This window comes from Gymnoscopelus microlampas (genome assembly GCF_963454915.1).
Source record: "Gymnoscopelus microlampas genome assembly, chromosome: 11".
Classification (NCBI taxonomy): domain Eukaryota; kingdom Metazoa; phylum Chordata; class Actinopteri; order Myctophiformes; family Myctophidae; genus Gymnoscopelus; species Gymnoscopelus microlampas.
This window is the reverse complement of record NC_139948.1, coordinates 47,786,249-47,812,130: the sequence shown is the minus strand read 5'-3', so window position 1 is coordinate 47,812,130 and position 25,882 is coordinate 47,786,249. Positions and strand designations below refer to the sequence as shown.

The window sequence follows — 25,882 nt, the reverse complement described above, 5'->3', positions numbered from 1 at the left end:
TTCATACACAGAGTACTTATACATTGTGGCATTGCTACTTTTACTTAAGTAAAACATCTGTATACTTCTTCCACCACTACAGACCAATCAAGCTGCTGCTGACTGAGTCAACCGAATGGACTTTAACAAGAAGGAGGATTCACAGTGAAAGTAAACCTCAGGGAACATGCTAGAAGAGGGAGTGTTTCCACTACTGACTGGTTGATTTCCTGGCTTCACTCAGAGACAAAATGGCTTCCCAGGCGTCTTTCACAGAAGAGGATTTTTCCTGTCCCGTGTGTCATGAAATCTTCAAAGATCCTGTTCTCCTGTCGTGTAGCCACAGCTTCTGCCAAGCCTGTCTGCAGAAATGGTGGACAGACAAGGAAATAAAGGAATGTCCGGTTTGTAAGAAGATAAATTCAATGGCACCTCCTCTTAACCTGGCTCTGAAGAACCTTTGTGAGACCTTCATACAGGAGAGTCATCAGAGAGCGACTGAGGTTCTTTGCAGTCTGCATAATGAGAAACTCAAACTCTTCTGTCTGGAATGTCAACAACCAGCGTGCTTTGTGTGTAGAGATTCTAAAAAACACACCAAACACATAATCATACCCATCGATGAAGCTGCACTGGATTACAAGGAAGAAGTCCAAAAATCACTGAAGCCTTTACAGGAGAAACTGGAGGTATTTACTAAAGTTAAAACAAACTGTGATCAAACAGCAGAACATATTAAGGTGCGAGCCCGGCACACAGAGACACAGATGAAGGAACAGTTTAAGAAGCTTCATCAGTTTCTACGAGAGGAAGAGGAGGCCAGAATCACTGAACTGAGGGAGGAAGAGCAGCAGAAAAGTCAGATGATGAAGGAGAAGATTGAGGGTCTGAACAGAGAGATATCGACCATTTCAAACACAATCAGGGCCACAGAGGAGGAGCTGAGAGCTGAGCATGTCTCATTCCTGCAGAACTACAAGACCACAGTGGAAAGAGTCCAACTAAAACTGCAGGACCCACAGCCGGTCTCAGGAGCTCTGATAGACGAGGCCAAACACCTGAGAAACCTGACCTTCAGAGTCTGGGACAAGATGAAGGACATTGTTTCCTACACTCCTGTCATTCTGGACCCCAACACTGCCTATCCAGAATACACCCTGTCTGATGATCTGACCAGTGTGAGACGTGGAGAGAGACAGCAGCTTCCTGACAACCCAGAGAGGTTTGACTTTTGGCCTTATGTCTTGGGTTCTGAGGGCTTTAACTCAGGGACTCACAGCTGGGATGTTGAGGTTGGAGACAATACATACTGGGTTGTAGGTGTGTTACCAGAGTCTTACCAGAGGAAGGGAGACAGAGGGGGTCAATACTGGACAATAGCGTTAATCCTAGGTGATTACAGAGCACGCACCTCACCGGACTCATCCACTGTTTTCTCAGTGAAGCGGAAACCCCAGAGGATCAGAGTCCAGTTGGACTGGAACCAAGGAAAACTGTCCTTCTCTGATCCTGATACCAACACACACCTACACACCTTCACACACACTTTCACTGAAACACTCTTCCCATGCATTTGGAAATATGGTACTACTGTCCCTGTGAAGATATTACCAGGGAAGATCAGTGTAACTCTGTCATCTATCTAACAGAGTAGCTCTCAAACTTTGTGATTGGTTCTGAGGTCCAAGACTTCTGTGATATCATCAACTTGTGATGTCATCAACATGTCTATATGAAGTGGATGATGTCATGTTACGGATCATATAGTCAATAATCAATAGTTATAAATTATAGATAATTACTGTCCATTGTCTATTATCAGTTTAGTATAGTAGTAATGCTAACAATAATAACAAGACTTTCAACCTATTTTGGGCATGTCATTATAGTCAAACAGGTAAAAAAAAAAAAAAAAAAAAAAAACATTCAAACATCAAAATCAAACAGTTTAAAAAAATAATCAAAATGTTTTCTAAATATAAAAAAGACAACATTTTGAAAATAAATAGTTGAACAAGTTAATGTATGCTCAGCAGTAGTCTCGCGTAGCCAGACCCCACAGAAAATGAAAAACAGCGACCTCTGCTTTTCTGATATTCTGTGGAGTCTGGCAGGAGTATAATGTTAGACTAGAGCGCAGGGAAACACCGGTTTCATGTCTGCCTATAGCGCATCACTTCCGGTTGGTGCGACCATGTTTTCATTCCCACTAACAATATTTCTACACGGAACACTAACACCACTTCTCCCAGAGAACATGGATGGTTTTGGTTATAAGCCCACTTGTTTCTATGATGAAAGAGTAATTTAAAATGTGAATATCTTTCCGTGGTTTTGTCCGCTCCGAGGACGCTATTGTTAAATTAGTTTCGGCTAGTTTCGAGGGGGGGAGGGTGGATCATGGTGGATGGACACGTGAATCCCGCCCACTACATTTGATTGGGTAAAGCGCGGCCCACTTCCTGATCTGAAGGCACGCCCACTTGTATCCAATGCGCACTGGTTAGGACGAACCGCTCCGACAGATTCCACCGCAGGTCGGAATCTGTTCTTGAGAGATTAGCTCAGCAGTAATACACTAAAATGTATACTTACATTTTACATTACACAGTTTCCTCATTATAGAATGATTCTCAGATATTTTTTAATCAATGCATTTCATGAATTGTCTTTTGACGTAATTCTCCTGACAATAATTCAGCTACATGAGATATATTTTAGTCTGACTTGTTATGAAATTATATTATCTGAAAAGAAAATTGTATGCTCTGAAGAAATCCTTTTTAATCAAATAAAGATCTATCACAAATTCCTTGTGATTTGAGTTCAGTAGCATCACATTTTAACACATATCTGTTCCATATTTATGACTTAAAGTATGACATTTTATATTGTTACTGTCGGTTGAAAACCTTGTATGTCCATTAACATTACTTTTCAGGAAATGGAAAAAAGAACCCTGTGTTCCAATGGATCCATTTAGTTATTATTTAGTCTCAACCTCTACAAACTCACTACACGTCTTATTGTGACTTGTTGTGAGGTTGTAGATTGGCTATATTTGTTTCTTTTGCGCAACTCTCTTGTATAACAAAGTAATGGAAAGAATAATGAAAAAACATGAAAACAAGAGTTGAAATATGGAGATAAGGTGCCTGCCCTACAGTGACGATATGATGTTGACAGAGTATATTAAATATTACAGAAGTTTTAATGACTCCAGCTAGGTAGCTTAAGGCCAGTTTTTTGAAAAATGTGGACACGGCTGACAAAAGCGCCATTTTTTTTTTACATGTTCTCCATCACCATACGTTTCATTTTGGAAGGGGAGCCACACCATCAAGATGGCAGAAGGCAGCCATCTTGGATTACAAAGATGGCCACCATGCAATATCTACTAAAAGCCAATATCTCAGCTTCCAAGCCACTTAGAAGGTCAATCTTGGTGTCAAAATATACATTTTCTGGGACAAGGAATGCAATAAAACTATAGGGAATAACAATAAGTGACTAATTCAGCCAATATTAGATAATTTGGTAAATTCTGGCAAAATATGTACACAACTATGCCCGATGGATTCCTGTCCACATCCGCATGAATGGAAGCTTGCCAACGTCCATTCATGAGGAATTTGCAGAACATGGTCATTGGGTTGTTCCCAAGACCACAAACAGATTCTCAAGCATACCAATAGACCAGGCTCATGAGCAGAATAATGATCTGGTGAAGGGCTCTGGAGGTGCAGTTGGACTGACAAAGAATCCCTCCGCATTCAAGAGGTGGATGATCGCAGGGCCTGAACAAGCGCGACTCCTAAAAGAGTTTGAGCATGAGTATGAATTAGAAAAAGGAAATAAACAACACCACCATGAAGAAGGAATGGCTACACAAAAGACATTCAAACACTAGCGCTTGTGCACACCATCAGTGGGATGGGCAATCCGTTCCTAGATGATAGCCACGAGCTTCTAATGTTGGACACACGAAATGTGATTGACGAGTCAGTGGTTAAAACAGTCCACACTGTGGAATCAGTGGGCAGAGAACAGTTAACAAGTACCATAAGACAGTGATCATGGACCGCACACACTCTATTCATGAGCCCATCAAAAATAACTCACTGCCTCTCTTCAGATGCCCGACACTCAAGATCAAGACCAAGCAGGCAGGGCAGATCTCAATGTTGAAAGATGATGTGGCACTCTTCTCCCGGTTATATATAGCCATGCAACACAGAGAGGGGAACATGAGCACCTTCTTTAAACATGAAAACCACCCATACCCTCCCTCTCTATCTGACAGAGGTAAACTACGGCTGGGAAAGAAGTCAGATCTGCTAAATATTCTGACACAGAAGACACAAGAAGAACCTCCAGCTACGTTTGATGTCAACGTACTCGATGGAGCTGCTGTGGTGCACTTCCTGTCCACTACCAACATTACCACATTTCACGAATATGCCAGTTGTGTCTTTGTTCCCCACATCATGAAACACCTGGAGATCTCCAAAAGAGTTGATGTGGTCTGGGATACTTACATCACCAGCAGCATAAAAGAGTCAACAAGGGAGAAGCGAGGCAAAGGGATACGACGGAAGGTGGCTGGTCAGAACAAGCTGCCGGGGAATTGGCCAGATTTCCTGCGTGATCCTATAAACAAGCAGGAACTCTTTACCTTTCTCTCTGGGAAGATTGCATCCACCGCCTGGCCAGAGGGCAAGCTGGTCTTCATCACATCTGGCATCACAGTGGTCGGCACAGACACCAGCCACTCCATGGTGCCATGTAACCACGAAGAGGCCGACACCAGGATAGTGATTCACCTGCTTGATGCCCTGGAACATGGCTGTTCTACCTGCTTGATACGCACTGTGGATACGGATGTTGTCGTTATCCTCATCGGCAAGTTCCATGCCCTGCTCACCAAGTATCCAGCTGCAGACATCTGGGTTGCTTTTGGCACTGGCAAGAACTACACCTATGTTCATATAAACACCATCTGCCATGCTCTGGGCAAAGACAAGTCCACAGCACTTCCCATCTTCCACTGTTACACAGGCTGTGACACAACATCAGCATTCTGCGGGAAAGGGAAGAAGTCAGCATGGGTGGCGTGGAAGTCCTACCCTGAGGTCACCCAGGCCTTCAACTACATGGCAGAAAATCCATACACTTCAGTGACCATAGATGCCCAACACTTTCAGCTTCTTGAGCGTTTCACAGTCATCATGTATGATAAGACAAGTGATTTGGAATCTGTCAATGAAGCACGGCGAGAGTTGTTCTGCCAGAAGAACAAAACGATGGAACACATTCCACCAACGCAAGATTCACTGTTGCAACACGTGAAGCGAGTTGCCTACCAGTCTGGGATCTGGGCCACGTCTGAACTGGCCCAGCAGCCGACACCCAGTCCAGAAGGATGGGGATGGACATTGGATGACAACAACCAGGTCTGGCTTCCTGTGTGGAGCATTCTACCGATGGCGTCAAAAGCCTGCAATGAACTGGTCAAGTGCGGTTGTAAACGTGGTTGTGGTGCACGGTGCTCATGCAAGAAGGCACACTGGAATTGCACAGATCTTTGCAGTTGTCAATGTGACAGATAATTTGAATGTCAATTCACTTCATGCTCCATGTGTCTGACTGCTAACCGAGTTGAAAATTATGTAAATATGTTGCTAGAATTACCATATTTATTTGATCTTGGCACAAATAAACATCTAGTGGTATTCTCAATCGCTTTATTGCATTCCTTGACCCAGAAAATGTATATTTTGACACCAAGATTGACCTTCTAAGTGGCTTTGAAGCCGAGATATTGGCACTTATAGATATTACACGGTGGACATCTTTGAAACCCAAGATGGCCGCCTTCTGCCATCTTGATGACGTGGCTCCCCTTCCAAAATCAAACTTATGGTGATGGAGAGCATGTAGAAAAAAATTGGCGCTTTTGTCAGCCGTGTCCACATTTTTTTGTTAACCTCCCTCACCAGTAAACTATGAACCTAGGCCTAGAGGGATATTCAGGTGTGTTATCAACTGACTCACTGATAATAAAATGATTAAACCATAATAAAATATTACAGCAGCGAACTTGGTATTTTAACGTCTACTCTGGGTTTTGTGTGCACCCCAGACAGTTTTTAAGTTGCTTGATTACGTTTTTTTTTTTTCCAAAAAAACATACAAACTAAATGGACTAAATAATAAATAAATAAAAACACCACCTCCTCACGCATTAGAAGGACAATAGACGCATTTACAGACAACGTCACACTGTTGAGAACCAGTATGCACGCAGAGGCCGGGGCCAACAGAAACCGACCGCTCATTAGATGCAATGTAAAAGTGGTCACAGCACTCACTCACGTGTCTCTCCCAGTGTGGAGGAAGAAGGTTTAGTATGGATGTTTAATGTCATCTCTCGCACTTGGTTTATGTTGTGTGTAAACAATTATAGCGATTCTCAAAGCAGTTGTCCCCCAAACCCCACCTCCAGTCGCCGAGGGAGCGCTCCCTACGATCAACGGTCAAATCTGTGACGCGATGTGAGGTTGTATTTCAGCTGTTCTCTGGGTGCAATACCGTTGTGGGTGAAGTATAGGGGACAGCCGGGACCAACGGCGCGGAGGGGCGGTTGCAAGTCGGACCTTTTTTCATGCTACACTTAAAATTTGTCACATCCGGCGACGTTACCCTCTTCGTCTTCGGGCGAAAACATCAGAGACAATTTTATTCCCAGTTCTGATCAAGATTGGCAGAGTTGAAGCCACTTTTGTGTATTTCCACATTGTAGTAAAAAATACCCTATTTGAGTGTTTTCCATTTGTACTGCTGTGTTTATTTGGTGCTGATTGTAAATGGATTTTGTCTGTTAGGCTAATCTGTGGGCTAACTCTCAGTGAAGGTTCCATTGAAAAATATTCATTAGCTTTTGTGCTAGCTAGCAAAACATCCGGGGAGGGCAGGGAGGGACGAACGGCGGATTACGCCGCTCGGCGCATTATGCACAGGGAGGGACGAACGGCGCATGTGTAACACAAAGTTGAGGAATGGACAGAGGCGACATTAACATGATACATTTATTTGACTATCAGCATGGTCATTTGCTCGTAGGATTCTACTGAAGCATCAATGAGCGTTAGATGCCAGAAATGTAACTTATGTGCTTGTTATAGGACATTTTATCCGACCGTGCCGTCCGCCCCCCATGTATGCACCGTTCGTCCCGACTGGCGGCCATGTGCGGGAGTAGCGCAACGTCACTTTACTTACCGATTAAGTTCGACTCGTTTCACTAAAATGAAATGGTTACCTGAAATTAATTAATCTCTGTGCAGGGAGGGAAATACAAAAGGGTGCGCCGTTTGACCCTTCCCTACCGTTGCGGGCGAGGTATATATGTCTCGCTAGGAGCGTCTCACCAGCCAATTCACAAGAGGAGGTTGAATGAACAGAAAACAACGCTCCCCAAAACAACAGGTTTAGGGATCTGTTCGGAATTGATTACATGAAACCGGCACCTGCGTGTGCAGTCTCAATGCTTGTAAACAAAACATATGTCTATATCAGTCACCAGAACCAAGAACGGATGTTTACAAGGGGCATGTCTAATGAAATGAATATCAAATATCTAAATACTGAATCAAGCAACTTAAAAACTGTCTGGGGTGAAACACAAAAGCCAGAGTAGACGTTAAAATGACACCAAACATGTTGGAAAGTGAAATATCCATTTGAAGCTGTATTGTGTAACTTGTTGTAGTGATTACATTGTATTTTTGTCCAATCTTGTTTGATAGACCATCCATATTCTGCAGGGAATAATAGCCAACAATATCACATCTACAAGCACACAACACGTTGTGTTGTGAGGTCTTGTGAGCTTGTAGATCTGCTATTTGCGTCTATTTTGTGTACACCAAAGAGATTTGGTGTAGACAGTAAAAAGTGGTCCAACTTGTTATTATTGTTATAATTGACCTCCAAATTGATACATAATTTGGTCACGGTACCCCCATCTAAAAAGATTCCATGCCAAGGACCCCATGAGATATGTTTTTGTTTTGTTTTGTTTTGTTATAATAATAATTGTACAACTTTCAAATACTGTAGGTGGAGTGATGGAGAGAGTTAAAGATTGTTCAAACTATTTTGGGCATGTCATTATCGGAAAACAAAAACAAAAATGTCTTAAACAAAAAGTAACGACAAAAAAGCCGATTTACAAGCTCTAAACACGTCGCATTGTGACACATTGTGAGCTTGTAGATCGGCTATTATTTTGAATGGGGAATGAGTGCTTAAATGTATGATCTGAATGTAGTCATGCTTATGTATTCTGTTCATATAATTTTGCTGGGGATCCCCTGGAACCCCCTCAAGGAGCCCTGGGGGTCCCCAGACCCCACTTTGAAAAACACTGGTCTAACATAGTTAGACATGATGATGATGATGATGATGATGATGATGATGATGATACATACCAGTCAGTTTTTTAGAATCTATATCAGTGGTTTTACATCTCAACCTTTTGACCATTCTACACAGTAACTGTGTACAAATGAACCAAATAGTTACAGATCGGTGAGAGTCAATTTTGACCCCCGGTAGGTCCCAGGACCTCATGTTGAGAACCAATGTGATTGGTTCTGTGGTCCAAGACTTCTGTGATGTCATCAACATGTGTATACGAAGAGGATGATGTCATGGATGAAATATAATCAATAATCAATCATTATAAAGTTTTAGATAATTAGTGTCGATTGTGCAATGGCACCTCCTCTTGACCTGGCTCTGAAGAACCTGTGTGAGACCTTCATACAGAAGAGACATAAGAGAGTGCCTGAGGTTCTCTGCAGTCTGCATGCCGAGAAACTCAAACTCTTCTGTCTGGAATGTCAACAGGCAGTGTGTCTTGTGTGTAGAGATTCTAAAAAACACACCAACCACAGAATCAGACCCATCGATGAAGCTGCTCTGGATTACAAGGAGGAAGTCAAGAAATTACTGGAGCCTTTATATGAGAAACTGGAGGTCTTTAATAAAGTTAAAACAAACTGTGATCAAACAGCAGAACACATTAAGGTGCGAGCCCTGGACACAGAGACACAGATGCACGAACAGTTTAAGAAGCTTCATCAGTTTCTACGAGAGGAAGAGGAGGCCAGGATCACTGCACTGAGGAAGGAAGAGCAGCAGAAGAGTCATATGATGAAGGAGAAGATTGAGGGTCTGATCAGACAGATATCAACCATTTCAAACACAATCAGAGCCATAGAGGAGGAGCTGAGAGCTGAACACGTCTCATTCCTGCAGAACTACAAGACCACAGCGGAAAGAGGCCGGCTCAAACTGCAGGACTCACAGCCGGTCTCAGAAGCGTTGATAGACGAGGCCAAACACCTGAAGAACCTGACCTTCAGAGTCTGGTCCAAGATGAAGGACATTGTCTCCTACACTCCTGTCATTCTGGACCCCAACACTGCCTATCCAGAATACACCCTGTCCGATGATCTGACCAGCTTGAGACGTGGAGAGAGACAGCAGCTTCCTGACAACCCAGAGAGGTTTGACTACTGGCCCTATGTCCTGGGTTCTGAGGGCTTTAACTCAGGGACTCATAGCTGGGATGTTGAGTCCCTGAGTAAACGCTGGGACGTAGGTGTGTTAGCAGAGTCTTTCCAGAGGAAGGGAAACAAAGAGGGTCAATACTGGACAATACGGTCAAGGGCAGGTGATTACAGAGCACGTTCCTCATCAGGGTCAGAGACTGTTCTCTCAGTGAAGCGGAAACCCCAGAGGATCAGAGTCCAGCTGGACTGGAACGGAGGAAAACTGTCCTTCTCTGATCCTGATACTAGCACACACCTACACACCTTCACTGACACTTTCACTGAAACACTTTTTCCATTCTTTTGGAGCTCTAATGATACTGTCCCTGTGAAGATGTTACCAGGGAAGATCAGTGTAACTCTGTCATCTGTCTAACACAGTAGCTCTCAAACTTTTTTCATAAAGGACCCCCAAATTGATACAGATTTGTCCGCGGACCCCCACCTGAAAAGATTCATGCCAAGGACCCCATGAGATATGTTTTTGTTTTGTTTTGTTAGATTAATAATTGTACAACTTTCAAATACTGTAGGTTGAATGATCGAGAGAGTTAAACAATTTTCAAACTATTTTGGGCATGCCATTATCGGCAAACAAAAACTAAAATCAGAAAGAAAATGCAACAACAAAAAAGCTGATCTACAAGCTCTAAATGCATCGCATCGTGACACATTTTGAGCTTGCAGATCGGCTATTATTATTATTTTGAATGGGGTATAAGTGCTTAAATATATGACCTGAATGTAGGCATTCTTATGTATTCCGTTCATAATTTTGCTGGGGGTCCCCAGACCCCACTTTGAGAAACACTGGTCTAACATGATGATGATTATGACCTTCATCAACATGTCTATGAAGAGGATGATGTCATGTTATTGATCTTTATCTACTGTCTATAGTCAATAATCAATAATTATAAAGTTATTATGGATCATTTGTCCATTGTCTATTGTCAGTTTTCTCTGCATTCATATCAGTATAGTAGTAATGCAAACAAGAATTACAAGACTTTCAACCTATTTTGGGTTTGTCATTATAAGCAAACATAAAAGAATAAATACAACAAAACTCTAACATCAGATTTCTATAAATATCAGTAGAATAGTGACGCTAACAATAATAACAGGAGTATTTGAATGGTCTTCATGGTTAGTTAGTTGGTTGGTTTAACGCATGCTCTGCAGTAATAATGTTGAGGAGTCAAGGTACTTCACTTTAAAATGTATCGGGGTAATACTCTCTGCTAATATATGCTTTTACTGTTGTGCTTTAGTGTACTGTACTATTTTACACAGTTTCCTCATAACATATAGAATACATCTCAAATGTTTGTTTTATAATGCATACAAGAATTCAGCTATATAACTGATATATTTTGCTCTGAGTTGTAATGAAATAATATGATCTGAAAAGAATATTGTACGCTGTGAAGAAATACATTTCAATCAAATAAACATCTATCACACATCCCTTGTGATTTCAGTTCAGTAGCATCACATTTTAACACATATCTGGCCAATAAGTATATTGTTACTGTTGGTTGGAAACCTTGTATGTCCAATAACATTACTTTTCAGGAAATGGCAAAAATAACCTGTTTTTCAATGGATCCATGTAGTTATTATTTAGTCACGAGCTCTGTGACACTCTTAACCATTATCTACAAGCTCACAACGCGTCTCATCGTGACACGTTGTGAGCTTGTATACCACACTGATACCGGGGCCATGTCTAATAAAATGAATATCAAATATCTAAATACTGAATCAAGCAACTTAAAAACTGTCGGGGGTGAAACACAAAAGCCAGAGTAGACGTTAAAATGACATGTTTGAAAGTGAAATATCCCTTTGAAGCTGTATTGTGTAACTTGTTTTAGTGATTATAGTGTATTTTTGTCCAATCTTGTACAATAGAGCATCCATATTCTGCAAGGAATAATAGCCAAAAATAGCACATCTACAAGCACACAACACGTTGTGTTGTGAACTTGTAGATCTGTTATTTTTCTTTTTTTTTTATTCTACACCCTAAAATGTTTTTATTGAAACCACTTTCAACCTGGTGTCCCTATATTGGGCCTGTGCAAATTTACTGAATAAAAGATGATCCTGTAATTGACATATCATAGTCATTCAATGTTCAATACTGTATGTGGAGCATATAGTATTGTGTATTAGATACAGGTTGCACGTGCGTGCGTGCCTGCGTGCGTGCCTGCGTGCGTGCGTGCGTGTGTGCGTGTGTGTGTGTGTGTGTGTGTGTGTGTGTGTGTGTGTGTGTGTGTGTGCGTGTGCGTGTGCGTGTGTGTGTGTGTGTGTGTGTGTGTGTGTGAACTTTGTAACAGGTGTGTGTCAAAGCTCCGCCCGCTGCTACACTTATCTGATATGATAAGATGTACTGTACCTCACGCAACTGTGAAGACACACTGTGTGTGTGGTAGAGAGAGAGAGGACACACTGAAAATGACTGTATATGAACTGGAGTCTGTCCAATTCTCAATACAATACTTCTACTCCAATACATCTCAGAGGTAAACATTGTACTTTTATATTTCACAATAATTATTTGAAAACTTTAGTTACAAGTTGCGTTGCAGATTTGGATTATTATTACAAAACATACATGAACAAATGAATCCGTATTTTCTACTTGGGTTATATGAAAATAGCTGTATGACTATACTTTTACTTTTGGTACTGTAATTATATGTTAATGCCAATACTTTGTCCTTTGTACTTTTACTCAAATAAAAGTAATTTTGAATACAGGACTTTTACTTATTTTTCTGCATTGTGACATTGCTACTTTTACTTAAGTAGCACATATTTGTACTTCTTCCAACACTACAGACCACTACAACCTGGTGCTGACTGAGTCAACTGAATGGACTTGAACAAAAAGCAGGATTTACAGTGAAAGTAAACCTCAGGGAACATTCTAGAAGAGGGTGTGTTACCACTGACTGGTTGATTTCCTATCTTAATCAGAGTGTTTGTAGCTTCACTCAGAGACAAAATGGCTTCCCAGTCGTCTTTCACAGAAGAGGATTTTTCCTGTCCTGTGTGTCATGACATCTTTAAAGATCCTGTTCTCCTGTCGTGTAGCCACAGCTTCTGCAAAGCCTGTCTGCAGGAGTGGTGGAGAGACAAGCAAATAAAGGAATGTCCGGTTTGTAAGAAGAGACATTCAATGGAACCTCCTCATAACCTGGCTCTGAAGAACCTGTGTCAGACCTTCATACAGGAGAGACATCAGAGGGAGACTGAGGCTCTCTGCAGTCTGCATGCTGAGAGATTCAAACTCTTCTGTCTGGAATGTCAACAGCCAGTGTGTGTTGTGTGTCGAGATTCTAAAAAACACATCAAACACAGAATCAGACCCATCGATGAGGCTGCACTGGATTACAAGGAGGAAGTCCAGAAATCACTGGAGCCTTTATATGAGAAACTGGAGGTCTTTAATAAAGTTAGAACAAACTGTGATCAAACAGCAGAACACATTAAGGTGCGAGCCTGGCACACAGAGACACAGATGCATGAACAGTTTAAGAAGCTTCATCAGTTTCTACGAGAGGAAGAGGAGGCCAGGATCACTGAACTGAGGAAGGAAGAGCAGCAGAAGAGTCAGATGATGAAGGAGAAGATTGAGGGTCTGAACAGACAGATATCAACCATTTCAAACATAATCAAAACCATAGAGGAGGAGCTGAGAGCTGAACACGTCTCATTCTTGTAAAACTACAAGACCACAGTGGAAAGAGTCCAGCTCAAACTGCAGGACCCACAGCCGGTCTCAGGAGCTCTGATAGACGAGGCCAAACACCTAGGCAACCTGACCTTCAGAGTCTGGGACAAGATGAAGGACATTGTCTCCTACACTCCTGTCATTCTGGACCCCAACACTTCCTATCCAGAACTCATCCTGTCTGATGATCTGACCAGTGCGAGATGTGGAGGGAAACAGCAGCTTCCTGACAACCCAGAGAGGTTTGACCGGTTGTACCGGGTCCTGGGTTCTGACAGTACATACTGGTCAGTAGGTGTGTTAGCAGAGTCTTACCAGAGGAAGGGATACAGCCGGGGTCAACAGTGGAGCATATCGTTATTGGCAGGTGAATACACAGCAAACTACTCAACAGGGTGAGTCTCTGAGTGAAGCAGAAACCCAGGAGAATCAGAGTCCAGCTGCACTGGAAGCAAGGAAAACTGTCCTTCTATGATCCTGATACTAACACACACCTACACACCTTCACACACACTTTCACTGAAACACTCTTTCCATACATTTGGCTTGGTGATGAAACTGTCCCTGTGACGATGTTACCAGGGAAGATCAGTGTAACTCTGTAATCTATCTAGCACAGTAGCTCTCAAACTTTGTTCTTGTCAAGGACCCCCAAATTGATACAGATTTGGCCGCCGAACCCCCACCTGAAAAGAGTTCATGCCAAGGACCCCATTATGTTTTTGTTTTGTTTTGTTAGATTAATAATTGTACAACTTTCAAATACTGTAGGTGAGGTGATCGAGAGAGTTAAAAAATGTTCAAACTATTTTGGTCATGTCATTCTTGGCAAACAAAAACAAAAATGTCTTAAAGAAAATTAAACGACAAAAAGCCGATCTACAAGCTCTAAACGCATCGCATCGTGACACATTGTGAGCTTGTGGATCGGCTATTATTATTATTTTGAATCGGGCATGAGTGCTTTAAAATGTATGATCTGAATATGTAATTCTTCCGTTCATAATATTGCTGGGGACCCCCTGGAACCCCCTCAAGGAACCCTGGGGGTCCCCAGACCCCACTTTGAGAAACACTGGTCTAACATAGTTAGACATGATGATGATGAGTGTAAAGTCAAGACTCAGAAAGGGAGCTTTGACTTAGTGGCCTAGGGCCTAGGGCAAATCCTCTTCCTACTGGCCCATGTAGTCAGAACTGAACTACACCCCTGCTCTACTACTGCCCTGCTCCACACTACATTTCCCAGAATGCAACAGCAAAATGGCCGCTCATTACCTGATCAGAAACACCTGAAAAGGAATGGAGGTGCTCAGTCAGTATACAAACACACTTCAAAGAGGAGAGAAGGAACTCCAAGTTCTACAAGAAGTTCAGCCCAAAGATGCCAATGGTTGGTGAACTGGTTTAATTGACTTTGTTTTGCAATACTGCTTATGTGTTTGAAATGTGGCTTATAATGTGTTCATGGTTAACTGGCTAAGTTTAAATTAAGGAACTCATTGCAGCATTGCACACACATTAAGTAGCATTGTCCTCCTTTTGTGTTTGGAAAGAAAAGTGTGAAATGCAAAATAATACAAAGTTAAAAAGGTTAATTCTGTTTATGATTTAAAACTACTAAAATGTAGAACATTCATGAAATGACCATGTTAAGGTTTATTTGAGTAAGACTACTAAAATTTGGAATTCATGAATTTGCCATGCTTAAAATGGTAAGTGAAAAATAGCCGATCTACAAGTTTGTGGGTCTGCTATTTCCTAAAATGTGTCTTTATTCCATTTAGAGGACTTAAAATGGTTTATTCATTTTAAATGTTTAATTCATTTAAAATGTTTAAAATAATTTACTTTAAATAACTTGTTTTAAGGCATTGATTGGTTAAAGACACTTTTGTTTGCCTAAGGGCTGTAATTGTTTTAAAGCATTTATTGTTTTAAAGCATTTATTGTTTTGAGACCCTAAGTTGGAGATATGAGTTGTTTAAAAAAATACCCTAATTTTGTTGTAAAACGGCAATGTTGTTAAACCTTGTTTTCTTTCTGTCTTTAAGGTTTACAACCTGTCTGTCTGTCTGTCTGTCTGTCTGTCTGACTGACTATGATTGACCAATCAACAAAAAGAAACCAACAAAAGTGAAATATAAGAGTTGGAAAAATAAAGAAGTTGATTGAGTTTAAGACTGAGTTGTGTCCTTGTATTGGGTTTGGAGCTGAACTGTGACGAACTTGACAGTTGTAAACCAGCAGCCCAGCAACAGGACAAGAAGATAAAAGGCTTCAGAAAGTCTAGCAAAGGGAGCTGATGAAAAGTGTTGCGGAAACAACGAAGAAACCTGGGAAAGTCAATACTCAACTTCCAGGATAAAGAAACAAACAACCTGAAAAGGAAGGAAAACCTCTCACTGATCAAAGATGGCGGAGGATGCTCTTGTCAAAACAATGGATCAGTTAAAGAAGGAGAGGACTGTCGCAAAAAGCTGCTTCACCAGGCAGGCCAACTACCTCAGCAGGAAAGCAGACAGTTTAAATGAGTTAGAGCTCAGAGAAGAATATGCAAATCTATCTGCTGATGCACGGAGGGTCATTGAAGCTAATGATGATTTCAGGTCTGGGCTACTAGCAGAGGTTGAAGCCAAGGCAAAGGAGGATGAAGTGGCAGAGCTTGATGAAGATCAGGAAGAATACCTTGAGAAGGTCACCAGCGACTGTGAGAAAAGGTTGGATGAAGTAAAAAGGCTTGTCCAAACCAACATCTGGACCAAGTACGGACAAGATGAGATGGACGCTGCATTCAGAGAAGCTGACAAGGCATGTGCATATGCATTCACAATACCAGTGGAAAGCATTAACTGTGAAAACTTTGAAGTCTATCTACTTTTAATAGAGAGACTAATCAAACAGGCATCCAAAACTTTGTCAGACTGGGAGCCATGGATCCCCACAGTGGGAGGCAGTGACTTCAGGAAGAATATCAAGGACCTGAAAAAGGCCAGCAATGATCTCGAAGCTAGAAAGGCTGAGTTTGCCAAAGCACGGACGGTTGAAAGGCAGGGTGCAGCAGCCCCCACTGTGAAGACAGAACCAACCAGACATTTTATGCCACTTGTGAAAATGAAGCCAACTAAACTGCCTACCTTTAGTGGCTGTAAAAGAGATTTCCACCGCTGGAAGAAAGACTGGGAGAGCCTGCAAAGACAGGGAGAGCCGACAGGTTCACAAGAGGTCAAAAAGGTCCAGCTCCTTGACAGCATGGATGAGAAGATGGCCAAAGACCTCAGACTGTCGACCTACAACACAGCTGAAGACATATTCAGAGTGCTGGAAAACAGGTATGGAAATAAGTCTACCATCGCTGTGGAAATCATTGAAGAGCTGGAGAAAATCCCACCTGTGAAAGGAAACCAGCCAAGGAAAGTGGTAGACCTAATCCAGACAGTAGAGAAAGCCCTCTCAGACCTAACTGATCTTGGAAATACAGGTGCCCTAAAGAACCCACTTGTGGTAAAGTCCATTGAGAGCAAGCTTCCTGAATTTGTGAAGAGGGACTGGCTTGTCTTCATGGTTGATGCCAACAATAATGTCACTCAAGATAACCATTTTGACATGTTGCTCACATTCCTCAAGAAGCAGGAGGATATCTTTGAGAGACTGGATCACCTGAGGATAGTGGACAAGTCCGAAAAATATGATAAAGCAGAATGGAAAGGGAACAGGAAATATGCCTCCACCAAAACCACAAAGAAAGATGACACTGAAGATGGGTGTATTATCTGTGGAGAAGAGAAGCACAAAGACAGGATTTTCTTCTGCAAGAAATTCAAAGGACTGAAGCTGTCAGAAAAGGAAACGGCTCTTAAGAAGATTGGTGCATGCAGGAAATGCTTGGGGTGCCACAAGAGGAATGATGACGGCTGTAAAGATTATTACCTTTGCAAAAACAAAGACTGCAGAAGGGATGGCTCCTCAGATCACCACTTCTTTCTCTGCCCAAACCCAAGAGGAGAAGCTAAGAGAGGCGACAATGAGAAGCCATGGAAAGACAGCAGGAACAAGTACCTAACTGAGGAACAGGAAAGGTTCTTGAGCGAACTCTCCCCGGAGGTAGCAGAGAGGTGCAGGAAGACGTTCACCAACAAGACCTCCAAGGGAACTTCTACAAAGGACCAGATGGGTCTTCTAAAGGAAAGTGGACTGCGAGAGCTTCCTGTTTTAATGATGTTGATGGAAGTGACTGCTAATGCAGGCCAGAAGATTGGAACCCTGGTGGACCTGGCGTCAGACACCAACTACATAACCCATCAAGCAGCCGACAGGTTGAAGCTGAGGAGTGAAGAGGTCACACTAGTTGTGCATGGAGTCGGTGGCATGACGAGTAAAGTAGCCACAAGGAGATATCTTCTCAGGATTCGAGTCAAAACCTCCAAGGGAACGGAGAGGGCTCATGAACTTGTGTGCTATGGCCTGAATGAGATTGCAAAAGTTCACCGGGTAGTCAGACCTGAGCAGCTTAAAAGATTCTTCCCAGAAGTCGCACTTGAGGAGCTGAAGAGACCTGAGAAAATTGAGTTGCTCATCAGTCACAGAGAAGGAAGACTTGCCCGAAAGACAAAAGTCTTCTGGATGTGAAGAAGTTCAGCAGTTTGTCCAGACTGGTTGGAGTCATAGCCTGGGTCCAGCGAGCTGCTTACAAATGGTTGGACCTGAAGAGCCAGGCCACAAAGCAGGCAAAGTGGGAGGCAAAACCTTCAAATGAAGAGCCCAGAGCGCAAGATGTCACGCCTGACATCCAGGCCAAAGCCTGGGTGATTAATAGTCGAAGAATAACCAAGAAAGTAATCGATGGCTGTGTGACATGTCAAAAAGCAAAATCGAAGCAATGTCAACAGATGATGAGTGACCTCCCACCAGAGCGGGCAGAACCAGCAGCTCCATTTGAGTTCACCGCCGTGGACCTGTTTGGGCCCTGCGAAGTCAAAGACGAGGTGAAGAAAAGAGTGAAGCTCAAAGTCTGGGGAATTATATTCAGCTGCATGGCGTCCAGAGCCATCCATGCTGATATTGTCAGAAGCAAGTGGCACACAAGAGAGAGGAATGTTGCTGTTGGGGACATTGTTTGGCTAGCTGATCAAAATGCCTTGAGAAGTCAGTTCAAGTTGGCCAGAGTGATCAGTGTGAATCCTGACAAGGAAGGCATTGTTCAGGACAGGACATTTCCAAGCTACCCGGTTATGACGAAGAAGCAGGCTAACGAGGAAATCATGAGCAAGAGGACCAAAGCTGAGAAGAAGACCACCAAGATTCCTGCCACGATTCTCCACAGATGTCAGGCGTCTCGTTGTCCTGATTCCAGTGGAGGAGCAACATGGAGGACAATGAGGATGATGATGATGATGATGAATACCAGTCAGTTTTATAGAATCTTTATCAGTGGTTTTACTTCTCAACCTTTAGACCTCTGGGACCCCATTCTACACTGTAACTGTGTACAAATGGAACCAAATATTTACAGACCGGTGAGAGTCCATTTGGATCCCCGGTAGGTCCCAGGACCCCATGTTGAGAACCGGTGTGTTGGTTCTGTGGTCCAAGACTTCTGTGATGTCATCAACATGTGTATACTAAGAGGATGATGTCATGGATCAAATATAGTCAATGATCAATCATTATAAATTATAGATAATTAGTGTCGATTGTGCAATGGCACCTCCTCGTAACCTGGCTCTGAAGAACCTGTGTGAGACCTTCATACAGGAGAGACATAAGAGAGCGCCTGTGGTTCTCTGCAGTCTGCATGCCGAGAAACTCAAACTCTTCTGTCTGGAATGTCAACAGCCAGCGTGTGTTGTGTGTCGAGATTCTAAAAAACACACCAACCACAGAATCAGACCCATCGATGAAGCTGCACTGGATTACAAGGAGGAAGTCCAGAAATCACTGGAGCCTTTATATGAGAAACTGGAGGTCTTTAATAAAGTCAAAACAAACTGTGATCAAACAGTAGAACACATTAAGGTGCGAGCCTGGCACACAGAGACACAGATGCATGAACACTTTAAGAAGCTTCATCAGTTTCTACGAGAGGAAGAGGAGGCCAGGATCACTGCACTGAGGAAGGAAGAGCAGCAGAAAAGTCAGATGATGAAGGAGAAGATTGAGGGTCTGAACAGAGAGATGTTAACCCTTTCAAACACAATCAGAGCCATAGAGGAGGAGCTGAGAGCTGAGCACGTCTCATTCCTGAAGAACTACAAGACCACAGTGGAAAGAGCCCGGCTCAAACTGCAGGACCCACAGCCGGTCTCAGGAGCATTGATAGACGAGGCCAAACACCTGAAAAACCTGACCTTCAGAGTCTGGTCCAAGATGAAGGACATTGTCCCCTACACTCCTGTCATTCTGGACCCCAACACTGCCCATCCGGTGTACACCCTGTCTGATGATCTGACCAGCGTGGGACATGGAGAGAGACAGCAGCTTCCTGACAACCCAGAGAGGTTTGACCGCTATGGCTTCGTCCTGGGTTCCGTGGGCTTTAACTCAGGGACTCACAGCTGGGATGTTGAGGTTGGAGAAAATGCAAACTGGTCAGTAGGTGTGTTAGCAGAGTCTTTCCAGAGGAAGGGAGACAGAGGGGGTCAACACTGGACAATAGGGTTATGGTCAGGTGATTACAGAGCACGCTGCTCAACGGGGTTAGACACTGTTCTCTCAGTGAAGCGAAAACCCCGGAGGATCAGAGTCCAGCTGCACTGGAACCAAGGAAAACTGTCCTTCTCTATTTCTGATACTAACACACACCTACACACCTTCACACACACTTTCACTGAAACACTCTTTCCATACATTTGGCTCGGTGATGAAACTGTCCCTGTGAAGTTATTACCCGGGAAGATTAGTGTAACTCTGTTGTCTATCTAACACAGCAGCTTGCCAAGGACGCGTGATGAAATCCAAACTGCACCCCTGACCGTCTACATTGGCTGGCTGTTTCCACATTGTATATCTAGATGACGATGATGATGATGATGATTAAAGTACGTTACGTTAGTCCGTTTATATAGGTTAATAATTGCTTCTCTGCTGGCTATACCTAAAGAGTTTATAAATAGATGGAGACGGCCGTCTTGCGCAGCCGTTTGCCCGCTGTTAAAATATGCTTTTTTTTATATGAATGGAGAAGTGGAACAGTAGAACAAATGATAAGCTGTTTCCTCAACATAATTCTATACCACCTGAATGGCATAGATGAGTCATCAAAGTGATTAGACACCATCCATTCACATGCACCTCCTCTTAAATTAATTCTATACTGCCTGAATGCCATCATAGTGATTGATGAGGCGTTTGTGTGATGTGAGCTTGTAGATAAGTAAACATTAGACCAGCGTCATGTGTTGTTATTTCATTTACTTATTTTTCTGGTCCAATGTTTACTGAACAACTTCTCAACTCGCTCGTTCTACTGTTGAACACTTCTCCATTCATATAAAAAAAGCGTATGTTAACAGTGGGCAAACGGATGCACAAGGCGGTCGTCTCCATCTATTTATAAACTCTTTCTGTATAGCCAGCAGAGAAGCCGTTATTAACCTATATAAACGGACTAGCGTATTAATAAACGTATTCTGTATTATTAATCGGACTAGCGTAGCATATTTTAACCATCATCATCATCATCATCAGCTAGATATACATTGTGGAAACATCCAGCCAATGGAGTCGGTCGGGGGGCGCGGTTTGGATTCCAGCGGCACTCCGGGGACGTGGTTTGCCAAGCACTCCCATACGCTCCCAAATCACGTGCCATGGACCCCCAAATTGATAGATATTTGGCCGCAGACTGAAAAGATTTCATACCAAGGATACCATGAGATATGTTTGTTTTGTTTTGTTAGATTAATAATTGTACAACTTTCTAGTACTGTAGGGTGATAACAGTCAAGAGAGTTTCTGTGTTGTCATCAACATGTCTATATGAAGAGGATGATGCTATGTTGTCTAAAGTCAATAATCAATACTTATGAAGTTATATCATATTTAGTGTCTATTGTCCATTATCAACTGTCTATGTACAGTATTAATGTCAGTATATTAGTAACACACATTTATTTTGGGCTTGTCATTAAAGGCAAACATAACAAAAAACACATTTTCAAGCATTTTTCTGCTTAAAAAGCTTAAAGCTTAAAAACTTAAAAAGAAATCCAGAATTTTCTAAATAAACAGTTTATGTACAACTTACAAGCTCACAACGTGTTATGCATTGTATTTAGTGTCCATTGTCTATTATACATTTCCTATGTATTAATATCAGTATTACAATAATACCAGGATTGTATGAATGGTCTTAATGGTTATTAATATTGTTGGTTTAATCATGTATAAATGTAATTATCTCGTATTAATTATGTTGAGGAGTTGAGGTACTTAACTATAAAATGTGCTGTACACAGTTTCCTCATAAAATATAAATTAATCTCAAATGTTTTTTAATGAATGCATTTCATGAATTATCTTTTGACATACTTCTGACATGAAATAATTCAGCAATATAACTGATATATGTTGCTCTGAGTTGTAATGAAATAATATTGTCTGAAAAGAAATTTAATTTTTAACAAATAAACATCTATCACACAATCCCTTGTGATTTGAGTAGAGCAGCATCACATTTTAACTCATATCTGGTCCATATTTTTGACCTTGTAAACATTACTTATTATTTAGTTACACGCTCTGTGACACACTTAACCATTATATACAAGCTCTCATCGTGACACGTTGTGAGCTTGTAGATCGACTATTTTCGCTTGTAGATCGGCTATTTCGAGTGTCTGCGCATCACTCTTGTATGACAAAGTAATGGAAACGAGGTTTATGCCCGACTGTGACGATATGATGTTGACAGAGTATGATAAATATTACAGAGGTTTTTATGACTCCATGAGTTATGAGGTAAACTATGAACCCTGGAGGAGAATTCAAGTATGTTTTCACCTGACTCACTGATAATAAAATGATTAAACCAGAAGAAAATATTACAACAGCTAACTTGGTGTGTGTGTGTTAGAAGGGCAATATCAGTTACCAGAACCAAGGACAGATGTGTTCAATGAATCTAGCATGGTTAAAATGGAGTTTGAAGTTACAATGGGTTTATTTAGGAAGGGGGCGTGTCCGATAAAATTAATATCAAATATCTAAATACTGAATCAAGCAACATTAAAACTGTCTGGGGTGCTCAGTCACAAAAGACTTAGTAGACGTTAAAATTATCCCTAACATGTTTGAAAGTGAAATATCCCTTTATAGCTGTATTGTGTAACTTCTTTTAGTGATTACAGTGTATTTTGTTCCAATCTTGTATGGTATAGCATCCATATTCTGCATAATAGCCACAAAAAAAGCTGATCTACAAGCTCGTGTTGACGCGATGTTGCGATGTTGTAGATCTGCCATTTTTGGCAAAGAGATTTGATGAAGACGGTAAAAAGTGGTCCAAGATATTATTGCAATATTGTGTAAACAACTCTAAAAAAAAAAGTTATTAAAAAATATGTCAATTTGCTATATCAGTGCTTTGTGAAAACTCATTTCCAAAGGCAAATTATACACCCAAAACGTTTTTTTTATTGTAACATCTTTCAACCAAGAGTGAGTGAGTGAGTGAGTGAGAGTGCACGAGATCCATGTGCGTGCCTGTGTGAACTTTGCACCAGGTGTGTGTCAAAGCTACGCCCGTTGCTACACCTATCTGATACGATAACATTCACCTTCAGATCACACACACTTTCCACTGCTACACTCTGTGTGTGTAGTAGAGACAGGAGACACACTGAAGAGTACTGTACGTTTTGAGGAGCTTTACTGGAGTCCATTTTCCATTACTTTATAGGCTACCTCTACTCGACTACATCTCAGAGGTAAATATTGCACTTTTATATTACATTATAATTATTTGAAAACTTTATTTACAAGTTGCGTTGCATATTTGGATTATTATTACAAAACATACATGAACAAATGAAGTCCTATTTTCTACTTTTGTTATTTGAACATAGCTGAACTAAGAGCTTGTAGATTAGCTATTTTCTGGAGACTTTGACACATCTTGCAAATGTTCTGCATGACTACTTTTCCTTTGGGTTCTGTAGTTATATTTTGACGCCAAAACTTTGTACTTTTACTCAAGTAAAAGTCATTTTGAATACAGGACTTTTACTTGTCTGTAGGGTATTTACTTTGATGATAATACCTTGCTCGTTCATTCAGACCAACAACCCAATGAAATAAAGACAGACAGACACCAGAGCGCTGAATTTTACGTGCTGCACGGAGAAGCCTGAGATAGCCTCCAGCTAATCTCCAAACGACATCTAACTCTCGCTTCCCCGTGCAAGCCTTTTATTGTACAGAAATGGTTTCATAACATATCATAAAGAGGAACAGAAGAGCTGGGCAAACAGTTTCTTGTTTGCTCAGTGTATAATGAATAACAGACATGTCCCGTAAGACGTGTCACTTAACGTATATAATGAGTACATAGGTCAAAGCACAACGTATGAGGAACTAATCACTTTTGTTAGTGGCCTCTCATAGAGGCAAACATATTCCATGATTAACACAAGATGTATTAATACAGTGTAAGTTACATACAAATAGAAATGTATACACTTTGATCCCTATCATTGTCACAGAGTATGTCTACATTGTGGCGCATTGCTACTTTTACTTAAGTAAGACAATCTGTATACTTCTTTCACCACTACAGACCACTAAAACTTGCTGCTGACTGAGTCAATTAAATGGACTTTAACAAGAAGCAGGATTCACAGTGAAAGTAAACTTACAGGGAACGTTCTAGAGGAGGGAGTATTACCACTGACTGGTTGATTTCCTGGCTTCACTCAGAGACAAAATGGCTTCCCAGTCGTCTTTCACAGAAGAGGTTTTTTCCTGTCCTGTGTGTCATGACATCTTTAAAGATCCTGTTATCCTGCCGTGTAGCCACAGCTTCTGCCAAGCCTGTCTGCAGGAATGGTGGAGAAAGAAGCAAATGAAAGAATGTCCGGTTTGTAAGAAGAGACATTCAGTTGAACCTCCTCTTAACCTGGCTCTGAAGAACCTGTGTGAGACCTTCATACAGGAGAAACGTCAGAGAGCAAATGAGGTTTTCTGCAGTCTGCATGCTGAGAAATTCAAACTCTTCTGTCTGCAATGTCAACAGCCAGTTTGTCTTGTGTGTCGAGATTCTAAAAAACACACCAACCACAGAATCAGACCCATCGATGAAGCTGCTCTAGATCACAAGGAGGAAGTCCAGAAATCAGTGGAGGCTTTATATGAGAAACTGGAGGTCTTTAATAAAGTCAAAACAAACTGTGATCAAACAGCAGAACACATTAAGTTGCGAGCCCGGCACACAGAGACACAGATGAAGGAACAGTTTAAGAAGCTTCATCAGTTTCTAGAAGAGGAAGAGGAGGCCAGGATCACTGCACTGAGGGAGGAAGAGCAACAGAAAAGTCAGATGATGAAGGAGAGGATTGAGGGTCTGAATAGAGAGATATCAACCATTTCAAACACAATCAGAGCCATAGAGAAGGAGCTGAGAGCTGAACATGTCTCATTCCTGCAGAACTACAAGACCACAGTGGAAATTGTCCAGTTCACACTGCAGGACCGACAGCCGGTCTCAGGAGCTCTGATAGACGAGGCCAAACACCTGAAAAACCTGACCTTCAGAGTATGGGACAAGATGAAGGACATTGTCTCCTACACTCCTGTAATTCTGGACCCCAACACTGCCTATCCACATCTCACCCTCTCCGATGATTTGACCTGTGTGAGAGGTGGAGAAAGACAGCAGCTTCCTGACAACCCAGAGAGGTTTGACTACTGGCCTTATTATATCCTGGGTTCCGAGGGCTTTAACTCTGGGACTCACAGCTGGGATGTTGAGGTTGGAGACAATGCAAACTGGTCAGCAGGTGTGATAGCAGAGTCTTACCGGAGGAAGGGACACGGACGGGGTCCACACTGGAGAATAAGGTTAAGGGGAGGTGAATACAGAGCATGCAACTCAACAGGGCCAGAGAATGTTCTCTCAGTGAACCAGAAACCCCGGAGGATCAGAATCCAGCTGGACTGGAACAGGGGAAAACTGTCCTTCTCTAATCCTGATTTACACACACACAACACACACCTATACACCTTGACACACACTTTCACTGAAACACTCTTTCCATACATTTGGCTTGGTGATGAAACTGTCCCTGTGAAGATGTTACCAGGGAAGATATGTGTTACTCTGTCATCTATATAACACAGTAGGTATCAGACTTCTTTCATGCCAAGGACCCTCAGATTGATAGATGTTTGGCCGCAGACTGAAAAGATTTCATACCAAGGATGCATGAGATTTTTGTTTTGTTAGAGTAATAATTGTACAACTTTCTAATATTGCTGTAGGGTGATAACAGTCAAGAGAGTGTCTGTGATGTCATGAACATGTGATGTCATCAACATGTCT

At 41.9% G+C, this 25,882-nt stretch overlaps 2 protein-coding genes across 2 annotated transcripts; both read left to right on the top strand.

Moving 5' to 3' along the window:
* Positions 1-230: 230 nt before the first annotated feature.
* LOC311054816 (uncharacterized protein) lies at positions 231-9,975 on the top strand (the record flags this gene model as incomplete). The annotated part of the gene is made up of 4 exons (XM_084070818.1): positions 231-1,604; positions 3,644-3,813; positions 4,115-5,432; positions 8,788-9,975. 4 exons carry the CDS (start codon positions 231-233, stop codon positions 9,973-9,975), a joined length of 4,050 nt encoding a protein of 1,349 aa, XP_083926944.1.
* A 2,643-nt stretch (positions 9,976-12,618) lies between these two features.
* LOC311054815 (uncharacterized protein) lies at positions 12,619-25,675 on the top strand (the record flags this gene model as incomplete). The annotated part of the gene is given in 6 exon segments (XM_084070817.1): positions 12,619-13,335; positions 13,339-13,742; positions 15,840-17,838; positions 17,934-18,757; positions 19,035-20,225; positions 24,262-25,675. Coding segments are annotated over 6 exon segments (6,549 nt in total).
* Positions 25,676-25,882: the final 207 nt, after the last annotated feature.